Here is a 21523-nt window from a genome sequence, read left to right as displayed (position 1 = left end):
ACTCTCATTGTAGCTCAGCACCACAGAAGGACCTAAAGCACTTCAATGTTAAGTATATATCAATTTGTAAGTGTACATACTGTAAATAAACTTATTAATGTTACTTTTTGTAGATGTCCAAATATCTTTATTCGCCACTTCAACTACTGACATATTGGACATCCATTGATGATGAATCTGGTGCTGTAGTGTGGCAGTTGTGAAAAATTCATACCAATTTGCTAATAATTTTGTGTGGAATATATTTTACAGTGTCTGTAATTTGTGTACACAATGACAACTTCTAGAGAGTAATCACTCACTGCACTTATTCAGTTTCAGAGCTAAAAAATCACCTTACTGCTCATTATTATTGGTAAGCTGATGGATGCACAACAAAACCAGCAAATAACAATGAGTAAAGCACAGAGTTCCAGTGGCCATGTGTCATCTCCTCCCTTCCATTCTTTTGATGCAAACCAAGAGGAATGAATTGAGTAAGCAGGTTGAGCAGCATACGACATATCAGGTGAATCACAATGCTTTTTCTTTTTGTATGTAGAGGTGTATATTTTCAGATTGTGTAGGAAGTTGTTCCATCAGTTAAGAGTCCCAAACCCTATCATATGAAGACACTGTTGGTGAACTGGTTTACTTCTTCAAAGTTAATATTCATGTAGATCCTGCTTATTTCAAATTTTTTTGTACATGTTATTATAATAATCAATTCTACAAGGAATAGATCACTGAACTGAAGGGCATGGCTAGGAATGGCAAATGTAGCTGCTCTTGTGGAGCCTCATTTCGAGACGAATGCTTTGCAGTGCCATTATCCAAAACCTTGCTGATAACAGGATATGGACTAAGACTCTAAACCATCAGACCACTGTTCCACACAAATCTCAGTTTGATAAAACGGAACTAAACATAATCTCTCATTCTGCGACTGTATCCACTCCTCCTGGCAATCCACACTAGAACCATGGGTGAAAGCGACGGAATCGCACAGTGAAGTGCACATCGCAAAAATTGCCTCAGTCTAACCATCTCTCCTATAATAGATGTACAGCTAAATTCTTCATCAATCACAATTCAGACAAAGTCAGTCTTCTATAAATCAGAACAAATAGTCACATTCAATGGACAAAAACTGCAAACTGTTCATCTCTCTGCACGTTTGAAATCAAACTGTATCATTTCAGTTAGATATTGCTGCTTCAGTCACACTGTTTAATGAAAATACTTATCTGCAGTTGGGAAACCCTCAAGTACAAAATCATGCCTGCACCTCATGGCCTACAATGGTAAAAATATCCCTGTTATTAGAAAATGTACTTTGCAAGCAAAATATAGAAGTACGACTACATCAGTTCCATCCTCTGTAGTTCAATCACATTCTATTACTAATATTTTTGGCATGGATGTTTTTCACTTATGCATACTACTGACATGCAACTTTCCAGTGCCAGTTTTCAGCAGTTGTGTGAAAAATATGTAAATTATCACGCCCCAGCTCTTGGCTGATATACATCTGCAGAGTGGCAAGGTAAGTGATTATCTTTTTCTGTGTTGTCCTTGTAATATATTTCTTAAATTTTGTTCGTGGTTTTTTTTTTTTTTTTTGTTTAAGAGGTTTAATCTTGAATTTTTGTGAGTGAAAATTCATTCAGTCTGTAGCACAGTTTACACTTCTTCTGAAGAGCCAGTTACATAGCTCATTAATGCATCAGCATTCATTGGTGATGCACCAGCAGGATCAAAAGTTGCATATCTAGGATTCAGTCTGCTTTTACAGTTTACTCTTCAGTTAGCCTTCCTAGGATGGATAGGAGATGGTGTGACCTATTCTTGAGTACTGCTTGAGTTTTTGGGATCTGCACCAGGTCAGATTACAGGAAGACCAGTAGGTTCAAACAACACTTGAGTGTTCTGGAGATGCTTCAGGAACTCAATGGGAAACCTTTGGAGGGAAGGCGACATTCCTTTTGAGGAACACTATCAGAAAATTTTGAGAATCTGAAGCTAACTGCTGAACGATTCTACTGCTGCCAACATATATTGTGTGTAAGAACCACGAAGATAAGATACGAAAAATTAGGGCGCATATGGAGGCATATAGACAGTTGTTTTTCCCTCACTCTATTTGAGAGTGGAACAGGAAAGGAAATGACTAATATTGGTATTGGGTACTCTTTGCCAAGTGCCTTACAGTGGCTTGCGAAGTATCTCTGTAGATGTAGACATTTGTTCAACGTTACAGTGGGAGACGCAAAGAATTTTGACATGCATACTACGCTCATGGACAATGCAAAACCTGTTTTAGCCCACTAATCTGGTACCCTATGCCATTCATGATGAAGATACATCTGAACTTAACAGATTAGAACAAATCAGAGTTTTGAAACCCGTTTCTGCAAATCTGCAAGACCTCCTATTGTGATCACAAAGAAAAGTGAATGGGAAGATTAGACTACGCACTGACTATGAAGCTGCAGTTATCACTCAAACAGTGAATGATTCCTTCCCGGTTCTATGTAGTGGCAAGCTTATGGATTGCCTTACAAAAATGGAAGATTCTTTGCAAAAATTTGTTTAACTGATGCTTATCTTCAACTTCCAATTTATGGTAGATAATATGTACATCAATACCTCAATACTAGTGCATTCAAATCAGAAGTGCCTCTGCTCCATTATCATTTCAATGTTTTCTGGAACAAGTGACACTGAAAGTTCTGTCCTGTTCAAATTATTTACATGACATCATTGTATCTGGACAAACACCGGAACAGCATCTCAAACATTTGAAGTCTCTTTTTCAAGTTTTAAGTGACCCAAGACTCAAGTGTAATTTACAGAACTGATCAATTTCAATGCTGAAAGAGAATATGTGGGATATGTCATTGATGCCTACAGTGAACATCCCTCAACTAAGCATTTAAAGATCATATGGAGAGTACCTTCTTCTAAAAATCTATGAGAACTACAAGCTGTTCTTGTGAAATGATACACTACACCGAATTCATTCCAAACACAGTGAAAATAGTCACTCCTTTGCATCCTCTCTGGCATAAAAATGTTCCTTTTAACTGGACTGGAGAATGTGAACATCTTTTCTCACGTCGAAACGTCCATTCTTAGTTGTCCATGTCATATGAATTTCGACCTGTAAAAAGGAGTAATGTTTGCAGTTGATGCATCACCACATGGAATAGAGGCAACTTTATATCACAAGGCTGACAACAGAGAATCCCATGCAACATTCGTATCTAACACACAGAACAAGGCCCAAGTCAACTACAGTCAGCAGGAAAAGGAAGTATAAGCTGCAATTTATGGTGTCACTAAATTTCATCAATATCCATATGGTAAAAACTTTTTCTTGTGGCTGGTCATAAGGCACAGGCAGCTCTCTTTTATTTGGCAAAAGATGTACCTGGTCTTACAGCACAGAAACTACAATATTGGTCACTACTTCTGTCCGTTTATCAATATCAAATTCTTTAACGCACTAAAGCACAGTATGCAAATGCAGTCACTCTGTCTCACTTAACCATGGGAAATGATCTGGATTTTGATAAATTGGAAGTTTCTTTTCTTCAGACTGGCCATTTTGTTTTTGCAAGCATTGCAAGTTTTTCCTATTAATTCTCAGTAGATTGTACAGGCTACTGAACATGATCAGACACTATGATTACTCGAGTACTACATGCAGATGGCTTGGCTTCATAATCCAAAATCAATTTCAGATGTAGTAGTTTGCAAATACCATGCACGATGCGACAGCATTTCTCTTCAGAATGGAATGATTTTATTGTATTCTTCTACTGAACAAACGTAAGTTCTGATTCCCAAATCTTTTGCAACATGCGTTCAAACCATTACATAGAGGGCATTGGGGAATCAGAGAAAGGCAGCTAGTGTGCCGGCATTGCTCATGGCTCAGACTTGATAAACAGACAGAAGATGCAACCGCCCACTGCCACGTATGCACAGATAGCCAGGCAGCACCGTGCCAAGAATTTTTAAATTGACCTTGACCTGAGGGTCCCTTGCAGTGTATTCATATCGATTTTGCTGGTCCTTTCTAGAATACAAGATGACACATTATCATCGATGCATACGGGTGATGCTGTGGGAATTAGATTAGGAAATGAGACACTTAAAGTAGTAAAAGAGTTTTGCTGCTTGGGGAGCAAAATAACTGATGATGGTTGAAGTAGAGAGGATATAAAATGCAGACTGGCAATGGCAAGGAAAGCGTTTCTGAAGAAGAGAAATTTGTTAACATCGAGTATTGAATTAAGCGTCAGGAAGTCGTTTCTGAAAGTATTTGTATGGAGTGTAGGCATGTATGGAAGTGAAACATGGATGATAAATAGTTTAGACAAGAAGAGAATAGAAGCTTTCAAAATGTGGTGCTACAGAAGAATGCTGAAGATTAGATGAGTAGATCACATAACTAATGAGGAGGTATTGAATAGAATTGGGGAGGAGTTTGTGGCACAACTTGACTAGAAGAAGGGATCGGTTGGTAGGACGTGTTCTGAGGCATCAAGGGATCACCAATTTAGTACTGGAGGGCAGTGTGGAGGGTAAAAATCATAGAGGGAGACCAAGAGATGAATACACTAAGCAGATTCAGAAGGATGAAGGCAGCAGTAGGTACTGGGAGATGAAGAGGCTTGCACAGGATAGAGTAGCATGGAGAGCTGCATCAAACCAGTCTCAGGACTGAAGGCCACAACAACAACAACAACAACAACAACATACAGCAAATATCCTTTTGTCAGTCCATAGCATTTTACTACTAGTTCTATCACTATCAAAGCACTCGCTACTGTATTTTGCTTAGAAGGTTTGCCACGCACAATTGTTTCGTAGAATGCTCCACAATTCTATTCATCAGAATTTCAACAATGGAATCCAAAATATTCGAATGGCACCATTCTCTCCTCAGTCGAATGGTGAAGTCGAACATTTTGTTCGCACTTTCAAGGTTCAGATGTATAGACTTCATATTTCACACTAGAGGAAAAATACTTTTTTGTCGTTTCTGACCACCTATTTCACTAAGCCTGTTCATGAAGCTTCACCAGCAGAACTCATACATGGTCATTATTACCACAGTTTGCTACATCATTCACCCTTGCCAATGAAGTTCCGCACAAAGGACAAATTTTTCCTCTGTGTGTATAACGAACCGCACAACTGGGAATCCGGCACTGTCATTCAGATGTCTGGCTGTATCTATTACATCATTCATGGTAGACAGGGGAACCAATCGAAAGCACCAAAACCAAATTTGTTTTTGTGATTATAGTGATCCTGCCATAGATTTTTGTTTTACAGACACACTGCTTGAAACCCAGCCTGCTGTCCCCAAGCAGCTTTTGCTGGTGCTTGACACTGAGTCACACCGATTTTCTGACAACTCTGCCATGGAAGTCAACCCCTGACCATCCATGCAGCTACTGCCAATTCCAAAACCATTGCCACTGCACCCGTGGCAATTCGCAGCAATGGCACTCACGGACTTCCAGCCTGCATCAGCCATATAGCCTTTGGTGTCCTAAGCAGAGCCAATGCTGCACGTAACTGTACTGCTGGATTGATGCCCTACCTCCGGTCTTTTGTAGATGTTCCTGGTGGTTCACAAGACTAATGGCAAGATGTGAGCAGCCGGTGTCATCTGCCACAACTGACACCATTAGCAGAGCCATGGCACATACCTCCACCTCCTCACCACCTGCACACGCACTACATCATGACAGTGCACAATTATGGGGGATGGGGGATTTCAGTATCGACTGCATATTTGTCGACCAAACCCAGCACACTGCTCATGGCTACGTGGGAATGGTACATTTAAATCACTCACCAGCATATTACTAAGCAAGCTTGTGCTTTCGTCACCTGCTGTCTATAAATAGCCACCAGACGACTCTAAATTCATGGGGCATCACTACCTGTGACTGTTATTGGTCAGCATGTGTCTTTTGAGGAAGCTGCGCTCAGAGCTTCATCCCCTACAGACTTATCAATCATGGTATGGAAGACTGCAGTGAAGACATTGCACTGACAGCATGACACTAGTATTTCCATGTGTCAGTGACTTACTGGATTGTATCAGCTTTCAAGGCTGCTTGTTTCTATCAAGAACAATATTCTCATGGGATTCAGCTCAGCATCACTGAAGGACCTACAGCATTTCAAAGTTATATATATCTCAATTATTAAGTGTACATAATATTGCAAATAAACTTGCTAATCTGTTATCTTTCTACATCTGGCTGTCTTTATTGGCCACCTCAACTACTGATACATCAGGTCATATCAGATATTAAGCTAATAACAACCGAGTTTGGTGTAAAGTTAATGTTTAAAGGGATTGAAGGGAAATTCTGGAAAAGGTCACACAGAAAACGTAGCTCATGCCAAAATGGTGCTGGAGTCGGGTGACTGAGCAGCGTAGTAGCTCACAGCTCTCATCATTGCCATGAGATGCCACTTCAAATGCTAATTACATTTCATACCTCCTGGCAGCTTTCCTGGCATCCGCTGCTTAAATCGCTTAAGTTACGTGAAAGTGATGATATTCAATTACATCATGCTGTCTCTGCATTTTAATTATAATGCTACACAGTGGCCTGTAAATATAATTACTGCTATGCGAGACAAGTTGACCAACTGTAGATACTTAGTGCTACCCATGCGAGGTGATGTACCATCACTCATGATGTGCGTGATTTCAGAGATCACGTGTCGATACAGTTCACAGGCCCAATAACAGAGGCCACCTGGGTCAGCCCCCTGGTGCATTTCTAGGTAAGGTTGAGTACTACCATAAGTTTTAACTAGACACATCTACTGTTGCTCAGCCCCTACATGTGCTTTTACGTAAAAATGTGCCTTTTCTCTGGTCCCCAGCTTGTGACTGAGCGTTCACTTTGCTTAAATCTAAGCTTCAATCTGCCTATGCCTGGTCACTTTTCAGCCAGGTCAGCACCTCATGTGGGCTACAAAGGCCTCTTGGTATGGACTTGGCGTGGCGTTGGTGCACAAATCTGTGGACGGGTCTGAACAACCCACTGCTTATGCTTATAAGACTTTAACTCCCACTTACCTGCAGTATTCTCAGATTGAAAATGAGGCTTTGTGTTCGTCCTCACAAAATTTCACGTCTTCCTGCATGGTGCGAGTTCCATTTAACCACGGGTCACAATCTGTTGGTTGTCCTTTTTAGCCCCCTGGCTTCTGTGCCAGATGAGGCATTGCATCGCATGCAGTGATGGACTCTCTTGCTCTCATGATATCATTACCAGATCCATTAGTGGCTGACAGTGCAACACACCAATCCTGATGGCTCATCCCATCTTCCAATCGGGACAGACATGGCGTTCAATCAGGATGAGCTGCTTTGTTTCTATTCAGATACTGAGGAACGGAATCCGATCGATGGTTATCCCATTACTACTGCCATGACAGGATCAGCCATTGCTGCAGATCCTGTACTCACTTGGGTCCTTTCTTTTCTGCAGCACGATTGGTTGGAAAGGCCTCCAGGTCATACCTCAGATCCCTTGCATAATTACTTCTCCCTCCAGCACCACCTTTCTGTGTTTGATTGGGTCTTTTGTTAGCTGTGGAGGTCACTGCTCCCCAGGTTGTGATACCCCCTCCCTTATGATATAACATACCGCAGCTTCAGCATGTAGGTCGTTGAGGGAGCCTCTCCCACCAAAGCTTTGGCCCACTGGCACGTGTATTGGCCAGGCGTAGATGGGGACATTACGCAGCTTATCACCACTTGCACTCATTGTGACAAGCAACAGGTGGCCCCGCGGGCGTCTTTTCTCCCTGGCTGGCACCGCAGTGCTTGTAGGAGCACCTACATGTCAGTTTTGCTGGGTGCCTCCGAAATCAGTATTGGCTTGTTGTAGCAGATGCTTATTCCAAGCTTCCTTATGTGGCATCTTGTCCTTCCATGTCCGCAGCAGCCACTATTTCAGCCCTGTCTAAGATTTTTGCAATTGAGGGATTTCTGTATACCGTGGTTACTGATAACAGCTCCCAGTTTGTTTCTCAAGAATTTGCATCTTTCTGTAAGGCTAATTGTGTTCACCATCTCACAGCTCACCTGTTTCATCCTCAATCTAATGATGGGACTAAACACCATAGTTCGGACATTTAAAACTCAGGTGGTGTATGTATCCATCAGGTCCTCTGAAGCTTTTCTGAGTTTGTACCATTCACTCTGGTATGGGACTAGAGCCCAGTGGAGCTGCTACAAGAATGTCAACCACAAACCCTCCTCTGCATGCTGCATGCTGCTTCCGATGTCGGATGTGCTGGTGTCGCCGGCTCCACAATGGTTCCGGACAGGTGTGGCTGTCTGGGCTTGTGGTTTCAGCCGCGGGCCAAACTGGGATCTCGGTGTCATCGATCATCGTTGGGGCTGGTGCCTGTGTGTTGTCCGCACTCCTGAGGGGTGGACGTCCTGTCCCGTAGCTTTAACCATCTGTGCCTGGGTACGGTGGGGTCTGTTCCAGAGGGTTCACCACCACCTATGGCTGTTGCTGTGTCACAGATGATCTGGTTTGTGCTGCACTGGGGGTTTCTGTCTGGGGTTCCTGCCTCCACTCCTGCTCCTCGAGTGCCATCGTCAGTGCAGCCCCCACTGTATCTGACACCGGAGCTGCCGCCGCTTCTTTTGCTGGGTCTGTGCGGCCATCGTCTATGACAACAGCACTGATGCCTCCGGCACGGAGTGCTGACCCCAACAAGGACATCACTATGGAGATACCATCCCCAATTCTGCCCTACAGCCTCTTATGAGTGGGTGGACGGCATGTCAAACCGCCCGTCATAATTTCTGGCCCTTCTTGCCACTTGCCGGTGCCTGGCCACATGCTGCAGCAGCTGCCATTGACAGGTGATGAAATGTACATCAACATCATCGCTGCAGGTGTTTTCTGTGAATCGTGATCTCAGTGCCAGTGACTTGTGAGGCCAGTGCTTTTTTTTTTCTTTTTCTTTTTTTTTTTTTTCTTCCCCCCTCTCTCCGCAGTATCAGTGCTTTTTTTCTGTACCATGTATTTTCTGTGCCTAGTGTTTTCATGCATGTATGTGGTTTTCCCAACACTGGAAGGGAGGAGTGATGTACCTTCACTCATGATGCACGCGATTTCAGAGATCACGTGTCCATACAGCTCACAGGCCTACTTATAGACACCTTATAGGCCCTGGCATGCTCTGGTGAGCTGCCAAAGAAAGAGTATTATTTAAGTGATTGAAAACAAGTGCTCAGCCTATTCTGTAACCTTTGTTACAGTTGTCCAATATATGTGTTCAGTACTACACACAACCTGTACTTCATTGCATCTTATGTGTTTCTCTATTAAGCACTGTGTTCCATAATTCATGTTTATTTCTGCTATAGCAGTGTGCCATTGATGAAATTTTTGGTAAAGATACTTGATAATGGTCTAGGACCAAATTATACAATGAATAAAGAAAGGGAAAGGAAAGACAGCTCCAGGCACATTGAACTGCTTAAACAAGAGGATGATGGATTAAGGAAATAAAGAAAGGCCTACAATCTGCCTCCCCCATGTGGGTGCACTTCAAACAAACTGTTAACGCATTCGAAACACAAACTGGCTGTATTATTGCAGAGCACAGTGGCTTCTCTTTAGACACTCCATGGAGGGCTGGTTGGTTGGTTTAAAAGAGGGGGGGGGGGAGGGGGGGGGGAAGGGACCAAATTGCTAGGTCATCGGTCCCTTTTTACGAATAAAACAATGCCACAAGGGTGAGAATAAAACAAGCAAGACTGACAACACAAAACGGAGAGAAAGGAAAAACCACAAGAACGGCAGAAGGGCAACAAACACTTAAATGGACAAAAGGGGAGAAAAAAACCACAGAAACGCAAGAAACAGGTAGAAGAGATTAAAACGACAAAACAGATTACCATGGCTGGCTGACCATGAGAATAAAAAGGAGAAGCCAGCCACTCTGCCACACATTTAAACCTCCACCCTAAAAGTACAAGGATGGAGAACACAGGGGCAAAGGACATGCGCTAAAACTTAGATCAAATGATGAAATCCAACCTCATGAATAAAACGTAAAACTAAATCAGCCGATGAGGCATTGTCAAATAAAATTAGCGGCAACGAGTCCGGTATCCAAAAATTTTGACGCAGGGCAGTCAAAGAGCGACAGTGCACCAGAATATGGGCCGCTGTCAATGAGGCACCGCATCAACACTGAGGCGGGTATTCATGGCACAGGAGGTAGCCTTGGGTCACCCAAGCGTGGCCATTGTGGAGCCGGCAGAAAACTACAGAGTCCCTGTGAGAGGACCGCATGGAGGACAGCCACACATTAATGGCACTCAGTTTGTTGTGCATACTGAGACTCTACCATTCTGTCTCCCAAAGCCAAAAAACCTGGCGGCATAAAAACAAACGCAGGTCAGTTATTGGAATTCCGATCTCCACAAATAGTTTCCATGCAGCCTGTTTGGCCAGCCTGTCAGCAAGTTCATTGCCTGGGATTCTGACGTGTCGAGGGGTCCACACAAACACCACTGAATGACCGAACCGCTCCAGGGCATAGATGGGCTCCTGGGTGGTTGCTACCAAAGGGTGACAAGGGTAGCACTGGTCGATAGCTTGTAGACTGCTCAAGGAGTCAGTACACAGAACAAACGACTCCCCAGTGCATGAACAGAGATGCTCAAAAACATGAGATATAGCCACCAGCTCTGCAGTGAAAGCACTGCAGCCATCGCGCAAGGAATGCTGTTCAATATGTCCTCCATAGACATACACAAAGCCGACATGACCATCAGCCATCAATCCGTCGGTGTAAACCACTTCATCGCTTCGGTACATGTCAAGAATCAAGAGGAAGTGACAAGGGAGAGCCATGGGGTGGGCCATGAGAAAGGTCCAGGCGAAGCTGCAGCCTAGGTGTACACCATGGAGGTGTACGTGAATGGACCTTGAGTATGGGTGGTAAAGGCAAGGACTCCAGTTCAGATAGAAGGGATTGGACGTGAACTGCAATTGGAAGCCCTGACCTGGGCCGCCAAGGCGGGAGATGAACCGCTGTGGGTGGGAAAAGGAAATGGTAATTTGGATGAACGGGAGAACTACGAACGTATACAATATAACTGGTGAGCAGTTGCGCATGCCTGACCTCCAATGGAGGGACTCCAGCCTCCACCAGGACACTGGTCACCGGACTCGTCCTAAAAGCTCCTGTCGCTAGTCGAACGCCGCAGTTGTGCACTGGGTCAAGGAAACATAACACTGATGGCACCGCCGAACCATAAAAAAGACTGCCATAGTCAAGGCAGAATTGAACAAGAGCTCTGTAGAGCTGCAGCAGCGTAGAGCAATCTGCACCCCAGTTAGTGTTGCTCAGGCAGCGAAGGGCACCGAGGTGCTGCCAGCACTTCCGCTTAAGCTGACAAAGTTGAGGAAGCCAAGTCAATCAGGTGTCGGAAACCAGTCCTAAAAATCCATATGTCTCCACTACATCAGTAAGGTAAAGTTTTGGTTCCAGATGAATGGTATGATGCCGACAGAAGTGCATAACACGACTTTGCAGCTGAAAACTGGAGGCCATGGGCTAGAGTCCATGACTGCACCTTGTGGATGGCTCCCTGTAGGTGCCGCTCAGCAACACCAGTACTGGTGGAGCAGTACGAAATGTAGAAGTCGTCTGCATACAGAGAGGGTGAGACGGACAGCTCTACAGCTGCTGCTAGACCGTTAATGGCCACTAAAAATAGAGATACACTCAATACAGAGCCCTGTGGAACCCCATTCTCCTGGATATGGGGGGGAACTATGGGAGGCACCAACTTGGACATGAAAAGTACGAAGCGACAGGAAATTCTGGATAAAAATTGGGAGCAGGCCTCGGAGACCTCACTCGTATAATGTGGGAAGGATATGATGTCGCCAAATGGTGTCATACGCTTTTCATAAATCAAAAAAGACGGCAACAAGGTGTTGGTGTCTGGAAAAGGCTGTTCAGATGGCAGACTCAAGGGACACGAGATTATCAGTGGTAGAGCGACCCTGGTGGAAGCCGCCCTGACAGGCAGCCAGTAGGCCACATGACTCCAGGACTCAACCCAATTGCCAACACACAATACGTTCCAGCAGCTTACAAAGAACACTGCTGAGGCTGATATCTATCCACATCAAGTGAGTTTTTGCCGAGTTTGAGCACTGGTACAATGGAAAGACGGCATCGTATCAGATCCGGTTGAAGAGCACGAGGAGATGTCACTTGTAGTCAGACGAGGGATGTTTAACCATCTGACTGTTGATCCGATCTGGCCCGGGAGCTGTGTCAGGGCAATGTGCAAGGGCACTGAGGAGCTCCCACTTTGTAAATGGGGCATTGTAGGGTTCACTGTGGCATATAGTGAATGAGAGGACTTTCCCTTCCATCCTCCATTTGAGAGTGTGAAAGGCTGGGGGGTAATTCGCAGATGCAGAGGCACAAACATAGTGCTCAGCAAAGTGCTCAGCAATCGCGTTTGTGTTGGTAGATAACATGCCATTTATATTAACACCAGGAACACCTGTTAGGATCTGGTACCCAAAAACTCGTTTGATCTTTGCCCAGACTTGGGAAGGTGATGTATGGCACCCAATGGTCAAGACGTATCTCTCCCAACAGTGCTGTTTCTGTTTTTTGATAAGATGGCGAATGCAGGCACGGAGTTGTTTAAAAGGCTATGAGGTGCTCCAGGGAATAGTATCGGTTATGCTGGTGTAGAGCTCACTAACACTCCTTAATTGCCTCAGTGACTTCCAGCAACCACTAAGGGGCTGTCTTTCGTCGGGGGCACCATAAAAAAAATGAGGGTTCCCATTTTCCACCGCAGAAACGATTGTTGTAGTTACCTGCTCAACCAACACATCGATGTCACCATGTGGGGGAGATTCAGTGGTGACAGCAGAGGTGAAATCATCCCAGTCCGCCTTGTTTAAGGCCCATCTGGGCAGGTGTCCATAGGCCTGACGCCGGGGCAATGACAGGAAGATGTGGAAGTGGTCACTACCACACAGGTCGTCATGCGCTCTCCAGTGGATAGGTGGGAGAAGGCCAGGGCTACAAAATGAGATATCAATGACCAAATATGTGTCATGTGTCACACTGAAATGTGTGGGGGTACCTGTGTTAAGAGGCACAGGTTGAACTGAGAAAGCAAGGTTTCGACAACTTTGCCTCAGCCAGTAAGCACGGTGCCACCCCACAAGGGGTTATGAGAATTAAAATCTCCCAAAAGTAGGAAAGGTTTAGGGAGTTGATCAATCAGTGCAGCCAATGCATTCAGGGGTACTGCACCATCTGGAAGAAGATATACGTTGCAGACAGTTATTTCCTGCGTCGTTCTTATCCTGACAGCCACAGCTTCAAGAGGGCTTTTAAGGGGCACAGGTTCACTGCATACTGAGTTCAGGACATAGACACAAACACCACCTGACACTCTATTATAGTCACTGCGGTTCTTGTAATATCCCCTATAGCCACGAAGGGCAGGGGTGCACATTTCCGCGAATCAGGTTTCCTGAAGGGGAACCCAGAAAGCAGGTGTAAAGCTTAAGAGTTGCCGTAGCTCAGCCAGGTGGTGGAATAACCTCCACAATTCCACTGGAGGATGATGTTCTCGTGAGGCTGGGAAGGCATGAAGCATGCAAGGAGGCAGGTTATGCCTCAGGGTCACCTGCTGCCACTCATTGAGAATTTGTAGCCATTTCTATGGTGGATGAGCCATCAGTGAGATCCAGGTCTGCAAGGGACTCTAAGATCTCCACCACATCCTCAGATGCAGAATTGATAGGGAGTGGTGGTGTTGGGGCCACCAGAGGTTCCTGTTTCTTAGCAGACTTGTTCTTAGTTTGCTTGCTCTCTCACTTCTCTTTAGGGGCTTGCTGGGAAGATTTCTCCAAAGTAGCTTCAAGCATGGAGGAAGACCGTGAAGCTCTTCGTCCAGCAGCTTTCAGCTCCTTGAGCCACTGGCGAGTGTCTGCTGTGGTATTAGTGGAGACCTTGGAAGAGAGGGCCCCAAGGGACCCCTTCTGCATGAGAGGGGCCGGAGGAGGCTGTTGCTTCTCTGGCAGGGGGGAGGGGACCAATGCCCCTGTGTTTGGGGAGGGCCTTGCTCCCAAAGTAGGTTGTTTGGGAGCAACGGAGGAAGATTTGCCCCCTACCTCCAAGGGGGTGGATGTGTTCTGGTGGCCAGGAGGGCCCACTGTTCATGGCACAGAGTAAGGAACCACTGACACTTGGGACGGCAATGGTGATGTAGCTGCAGCTTATGTCGAAGTCAACCGAATGGGGTGTAATCTTTCAAATTTATGTTTAGCCTCTGTGTAAGTCAACCAGTCCAGGGTCTTTCACTCCATGATTTTCCAGTCCTTTTGGAGTACTGGGCAGTCTGGCGAGCATGGGGATTGGTGCTCTCCACAATTGATGCAAGTGGGAGGAGGCACACATGGAGTATCTGGGTGCAGTGGACGTCCGCAGTCTCAACATGTGGCACTGGAAGTGCAGCGGGAAGACGTGCCCGAATTTCCAGCACTTAAAGCACTACATGGAGGGAGGGATGTATGCTTTTACATCACAACGGTTAATCACCTTGACCTTTTCAGGCAATGAATCACCCTCAAAGGCCAAGATGAAGGCACCAGTAGCAACCCTGTTGTCTTTGGGTTGCCTGTAGGTGTGCCAGATGAAATGAACACCACGCCGTTCTAAATTGGTGTGAAGCTCGTTGTCAGACTGCAAGAGGAGATCGCAATGGAAAATGATCCCCTGGACCATGGTGAGGCTTTTATGGGGAGTGGCGGAAACAGGAATATCACTCAGCTTGTCACAGGCACGTAATGCTCAGGGTTGGGCTGGGGATGCTGTCTGAATCAAGACGGCGCTGTTTCGCATCTTGGACAGCGCTGTCACTTCTCCAAACTTATCCTCAAGGTGTTCAACAAGAAACTGAGGCTTTGTAGGTAAAAGGGAGTCCTCATCAGTTCTGCTACAGACTAAAAACCAAGGTGAGTATGGCTCTCTCTATTCTGTAGCCCTACGTTCCTCACATGGTGTACGGTCACCAGCAAATGACAGTCCACTTCATTGCAGGTCACCAGCCCTGATCTACATCTACATCTACATTGATACTCCGCAAGCCACCCAACGGTGTGTGGCGGAGGGCACTTTACGTGCCACTGTCATTACCTCCCTTTCCTGTTCCAGTCGCGTATGGTTCGCGGGAAGAACGACTGTCTGAAAGCCTCCGTGCGCGCTCTAATCTCTCTAATTTTACATTCGTGATCTCCTCGGGAAGTATAAGTAGGGGGAAGCAATATATTCGATACCTCATCCAGAAACGCACCCTCTCGAAACCTGGCGAGCAAGCTACACCGCGATGCAGAGCGCCTCTCTTGCAGAGTCTGCCACTTGAGTTTATTAAACATCTCCGTAACGCTATCACGGTTACCAAATAACCCAGTGACGAAACGCGCCGCTCTTCTTTGGATCTTCTCTATCTCCTCCGTCAACCCGACCTGGTACGGATCCCACACTGATGAGCAATACTCAAGTATAGGTCGAACGAGTGTTTTGTAAGCCACCTCCTTTGTTGATGGACTACATTTTCTAAGCACTCTCCCAATGAATCTCAACCTGGTACCCGCCTTACCAACAATTATTTTTATATGATCATTCCACTTCAAATCGTTCCGTACGCATACTCCCAGATATTTTACAGAAGTAACTGCTACCAGTGTTTGTTCTGCTATCATATAATCATACAATAAAGGATCCTTCTTTCTATGTATTCGCAATACATTACATTTGTCTATGTTAAGGGTCAGTTGCCACTCCCTGCACCAAGTGCCTATCCGCTGCAGATCTTCCTGTATTTCGCTACAATTTTCTAATGCAGCAACTTCTCTGTATACTACAGCATCATCCGCGAAAAGCCGCATGGAACTTCCGACACTATCTACTAAGTCATTTATATATACTGTGAAAAGCAATGGTCCCATAACACTCCCCTGTGGCACGCCAGAGGTTACTTTAACGTCTGTAGACGTCTCTCCATTGATAACAACATGCTGTGTTCTGTTTGCTAAAAACTCTTCAATCCAGCCACACAGCTGGTCTGATATTCCGTAGGCTCTTACTTTGTTTATCAGGCGACAGTGCGGAACTGTATCGAACGCCTTCCGGAAGTCAAGAAAAATAGCATCTACCTGGGAGCCTGTATCTAATATTTTCTGGGTCTCATGAACAAATAAGGCGAGTTGGGTCTCACACGATCGCTGTTTCCGGAATCCATGTTGATTCCTACATAGTAGATTCTGGGTTTCCAGAAATGACATGATACGCGAGCAAAAAACATGTTCTAAAATTCTACAAGAGATCGACGTAAGAGATATAGGTCTATAGTTTTGCGCATCTGCTCGACGACCCTTCTTGAAGACTGGGACTATCTGTGCTCTTTTCCAATCATTTGGAACCCTCCGTTCCTCTAGAGACTTGCGGTACACGGCTGTTAGAAGGGGGGCAAGTTCTTTCGCGTACTCTGTGTAGAATCGAATTGGTATCCCGTCAGGTCCAGTGGACTTTCCTCTATTGAGTGATTCCAGTTGCTTTTCTATTCCTTGGACACTTATTTCGATGTCAGCCATTTTTTCGTTTGTGCGAGGATTTAGAGAAGGAACTGCAGTGCGGTCTTCCTCTGTGAAACAGCTTTGGAAAAAGGTGTTTAGTATTTCAGCTTTACGCGTGTCATCCTCTGTTTCAATGCCATCATCATCCCGTAGTGTCTGGATATGCTGTTTCGAGCCACTTACTGATTTAACGTAAGACCAGAACTTCCTAGGATTTTCTGTCAAGTCGGTACATAGAATTTTACTTTCGAATTCAATGAACGCTTCACGCATAGCCCTCCTTACGCTAACTTTGACATCGTTTAGCTTCTGTTTGTCTGAGAGGTTTTGGCTGCGTTTAAACTTGGAGTGGAGCTCTCTTTGCTTTCGCAGTAGTTTCCTAACTTTGTTGTTGTACCACGGTGGGTTTTTCCCGTCCCTCACAGTTTTACTCGGCACGTACCTGTCTAAAACGCATTTTACGATTGCCTTGAACTTTTTCCATAAACACTCAACATTGTCAGTGTCGGAACAGAAATTTTCGTTTTGATCTGTTAGGTAGTCTGAAATCTGCCTTCTATTACTCTTGCTAAACAGATAAACCTTCCTCCCTTTTTTTATATTCCTATTAACTTCCATATTCAGGGATGCTGCAACGGCCTTATGATCACTGATTCCCTGTTCTGTACATACAGATTCGAAAAGTTCGGGTCTGTTTGTTATCAGTAGGTCCAATATGTTATCTCCACGAGTCGGTTCTCTGTTTAATTGCTCGAGGTAATTTTCGGATAGTGCACTCAGTATAATGTCACTCGATGCTCTGTCCCTACCACCCGTCCTAAACATCTGAGTGTCCCAGTCTATATCTGGTAAATTGAAATCTCCACCTAAGACTATAACATGCTGAGAAAATTTATGTGAAATGTATTCCAAATTTTCTCTCAGTTGTTCTGCCACTAATGCTGCTGAGTCGGGAGGTCGGTAAAAGGAGCCAATTATTAACCTAGTTCGGTTGTTTAGTGTAACCTCCACCCATAATAATTCACAGGAACTATCCACTTCTACTTCACTACAGGATAAACTACTACTAACAGCGATGAACACTCCACCACCGGTTGCATGCAATCTATCCTTTCTAAACACCGTCTGTACCTTTGTAAAAATTTCGGCAGAATTTATCTCTGGCTTAAGCCAGCTTTCTGTACCTATAACGATTTCAGCTTCGGTGCTTTCTATCAGCGCTTGAAGTTCTGGTACTTTACCAACGCAGCTTCGACAGTTGACAATTACAATACCGATTGCTGCTTGGTCCCCGCATGTCCTGACTTTGCCCCGCACCCGTTGAGGCTGTTGCCCTTTCTGTACTTGCCCAAGGCCATCTAACCTAAAAAACCGCCCAGCCCACGCCACACAACCCCTGCTACCCGTGTAGCCGCTTGTTGCGTGTAGTGGACTCCTGACCTATCCAGCGGAACCCGAAACCCCACCACCCTATGGCGCAAGTCGAGGAATCTGCAGCCCACACGGTCGCAGAACCGTCTCAGCCTCTGATTCAGACCCTCCACTCGGCTCTGTACCACCCTCTTCGATCAGGGACTCTCCCCACGGGTGCCATCTAGCCACAGCAAAGGCCAACTGGCACGATGGCCATTGCCAGGAGTCCTGATGCCCCATGAAGACAGGCATCTACTCCTTGGCATACGTGGGGAGTTTACAGCTCAGGCATCAGCAGTGTGATCCCTGTGTCGTCAGGGGCCTACCACCAAATGGATACATGATGGCCCCACCACAACGGACTGGCTACCATGCTGGATATTGGGCACAGAGAAATCCAATATTGTCATGGGGGCGAAAGAGGACAGGAGACAACGGAAGAAGATGACATACCCCAGAACGTGTCCTCGCCCAGATAGTCGAATCGCAGGTGGAGATGTAAAGCCATGACAAGAGATTCAGGAGATCAGATCTAAGGGCACTATGGATAACGTAAGGTGTCCTTCCTCATATGGCCTGCACTTCTGTAGAATTTTGAAAGTGGCAGGTCAAACCATAGAATGGGACCTGAACTCATAGGGTCGAAAAGTGAGAGACTCCTTTTAGTCGCCTCTTACGACAGGCAGGAATACCTCAGGCCTATTCTAGCCCCCGGACCCACAGGGGGTCCATGGAGGGATTAGTCAGAACTGGGAGACACTCAATGGAGAGATTAGTCAGAACTGGGAAGAGGAAGCTTCCCATTGTGTCATTATTAATTTGTTCATAATATTTCACTTTACACTAAACATGAAGTAGGTAGACATCAACAATTGTTTAAAGAAGCTTACCATTCTTCTGTCAGACTTTCCATCGATTAAATGAAGGGACGTTTTCAGCAGAACTTGCAGGAACAACAAGACAGTGTTGAAACTAACCGCAACAGCAATGACAGTGTGGTGAAGCTGTTGCAGACAGACTGTGGGATTACCAGTGATGTCATTTTACTGGACAATTGGAAATCAGCTATGTTAGAGGCCAGGAAACAGACTACATAAACATTTCTAAGCAAATTTGAATGGAAAAGAACATGACCTACCATATCTCCAAAATCATTGGCTTCCATATGACTCAGCAAGTTGTCTATCTGGACCTGCAATAAATATGAAAGTGGTATTAACAGACAGTTTTAGTATGAATGCAAAAAATAATGATATTTTATCATTTACACTCTGCATCTCAGATTATTCTTAGTAGGGGAAGTTCCCACTATTACTGCTCTCTGCAATACTTCAAGTTTTTAATTCCTTCCATCATTTCTATTTATTTCTAGTTAAAAATTAGGAACTTTAACAATTTTAAGAAAAGGATAGATTGCTACTCACCATAAATATGACAAATCGAGTTGCAGACGGGCACGACAAAACAACTGTTACACATTTATCTTTTTGTCAAAGCCTTCTTCAGAAAAGAAAACACACACACACACACACACACACACACACACACACACACGCACAAACACACAAGCAAGCACACCTCAAACACACATGATCACAATCTCTAGCAGCTCGGACCGGAATGCAACTGTTACACTGAGCGGCAATCAGGAGTCAGCTCATGGTAAATTCACACCATATTGCCACTAAACAGGACAGTTGATTCTGGTCTGAGCTGCCAGAGATGGCAGTCATGTGCCCTTGAGGTGTGCTTGCATGCTTGTGTGAATGTGTGTTTTGGCTGAAAACTAAATGTGTAACAGGCTCTTTGTAGTGCCTGTCTGCAACTCAATGTGTCATTTTTATGGTGAGCAGAAATTTATCCTTTTCCTAATATAGTTGATATTCCAACCTGGAGTTTCCATTGTTTGGAAATTGGGAAATTTAGTTTCTGAAGGTTTAAGAATTAACACTCCTAACTGTTATTTCAAACCAAAATATTTTAAAAAGTTGTGGTTGAGACCGCCAAATAGTGAAATAACTGCAATACTAATAATTATAATAATAATAAAATCTTTAAAAAATCACTGAGAGCAAAGTGGTAAGAGCTGAAACAAGAGAAAAGTTCTTCAGGACCCTAAGCAAGTAAGACACAAGGAGCAAGAAGCGATTCATAAGGAATGATTGACTAACAACCAGGATTCAAACAGTGGAGTACTGAAGAAAGCTGTTTGTAAAAGTTCAGACTGGATTCAAAAAGAAATCACACAATGCAAATAGACCACATATAATGACAAAGAAATCGAAAAAGTGATTGCTAAATAAGTGAAAAAAAAATTGAAAGTTGAAGTCAAGAGATAGCAGGCTGCTGACATATTCCCTCTAGCCCCTCCGACACACACACACACACACACACACACACACAGAGAGAGAGAGAGAGAGAGAGAGAGAGAGAGAGAGAACAGGGGTGAGACGGAGGCAGAGAAGGGGAGAGGGAGAGGGGGAGGGGGAGAGGGGGAGGGGGGAGAGAGAGAGAGAGAGAGAGAGAGAGAGAGAGAGAGAGAGAGAGAGAGAGAGAGAGAGAGAGAGAGAGAGAGAAAACACAGAATGAGGAGATGATACAGAAACAGATCTGAGCACAAGTTAATCACAAGTTGAAGAGCCAGTTCCCATAACTGAAGTTCAGAGCACCAGAGCCAGTGTTGAAGACTTAACAGTGCCATCTCAAGCTTGCTTAGATTCATAAAAAATGGCTCTAAGCACTATGGGACTTAACATCTGAGGTCATCAGTCCTCTAGATTTAGAACTACTTAAACCTAACTAACCTAAGGACATCACACACATCCACGGCTGAGGCCTAGAACCGCTTGGCCACAGAGGCTGGCGCTTAGATTCATAGACAACAAATTTGCTTCCTGGACTTACACAGAGAAAGAACTACTTAAACAGCTCAATTTTATTCTATGTTTAGATTCTGGCTAATTCAGCTTTCCACAATATCTTTCCTTCTAGGAGTGCTACTTCAGTCATATAGACAGAAACGTTTCTGTGAAGTTTCAAAAGTAGAAGACAGCAGAGGCTGAAATGAAGCTGTGAGGGCAGTCTTCAGTCATGTGTGGGTAGCACAGCAGGTAAGAATGCTGTTGACAAAAGCTACATTCTCCCATTTGAATCCTTGTATGTCACACGGTTTTAATTTGTCAAGAATTTTCCTACTAGTTCGATATATTTTTATGACAGATTGTAGAAACTGAATACAGTTCCTCACATTTTCTATAATGTGAATCCAGTAGAAAGTTTGTTGCATTAAGAATCTTTATATAATTATAGGGCCATGCCTTTGTACAATTTCATTGGTTAGTAACAGTATCTGCAAGGCAGCATTTCCGTGTAGCAGTCACACTACATATGTGGCCAGTCCTCTGACAGTCATAAGACAGCTA

General features: G+C 44.6%; 1 protein-coding gene across 2 annotated transcripts in view; it reads right to left on the bottom strand.

Annotated features, from left to right (window-relative positions):
• The window catches only part of LOC124555474 (protein inturned), a 263483-nt gene that overhangs the window by 103849 nt on the left and 138111 nt on the right, over window positions 1-21523 (bottom strand). For both annotated transcript variants that reach the window (XM_047129398.1, XM_047129399.1), the window contains exon 11: window positions 19240-19293. In XM_047129398.1, coding sequence (XP_046985354.1) covers window positions 19240-19293 — 54 coding nt within the window. The remainder of the gene's footprint in view (window positions 1-19239; window positions 19294-21523) is intronic.

The sequence above is a fragment of the Schistocerca americana genome, chromosome X (assembly GCF_021461395.2).
Source record: "Schistocerca americana isolate TAMUIC-IGC-003095 chromosome X, iqSchAmer2.1, whole genome shotgun sequence".
Classification (NCBI taxonomy): domain Eukaryota; kingdom Metazoa; phylum Arthropoda; class Insecta; order Orthoptera; family Acrididae; genus Schistocerca; species Schistocerca americana.
Note: the sequence above shows the minus strand (reverse complement) of the source record. Positions and strands in the feature narration are given on the sequence as shown.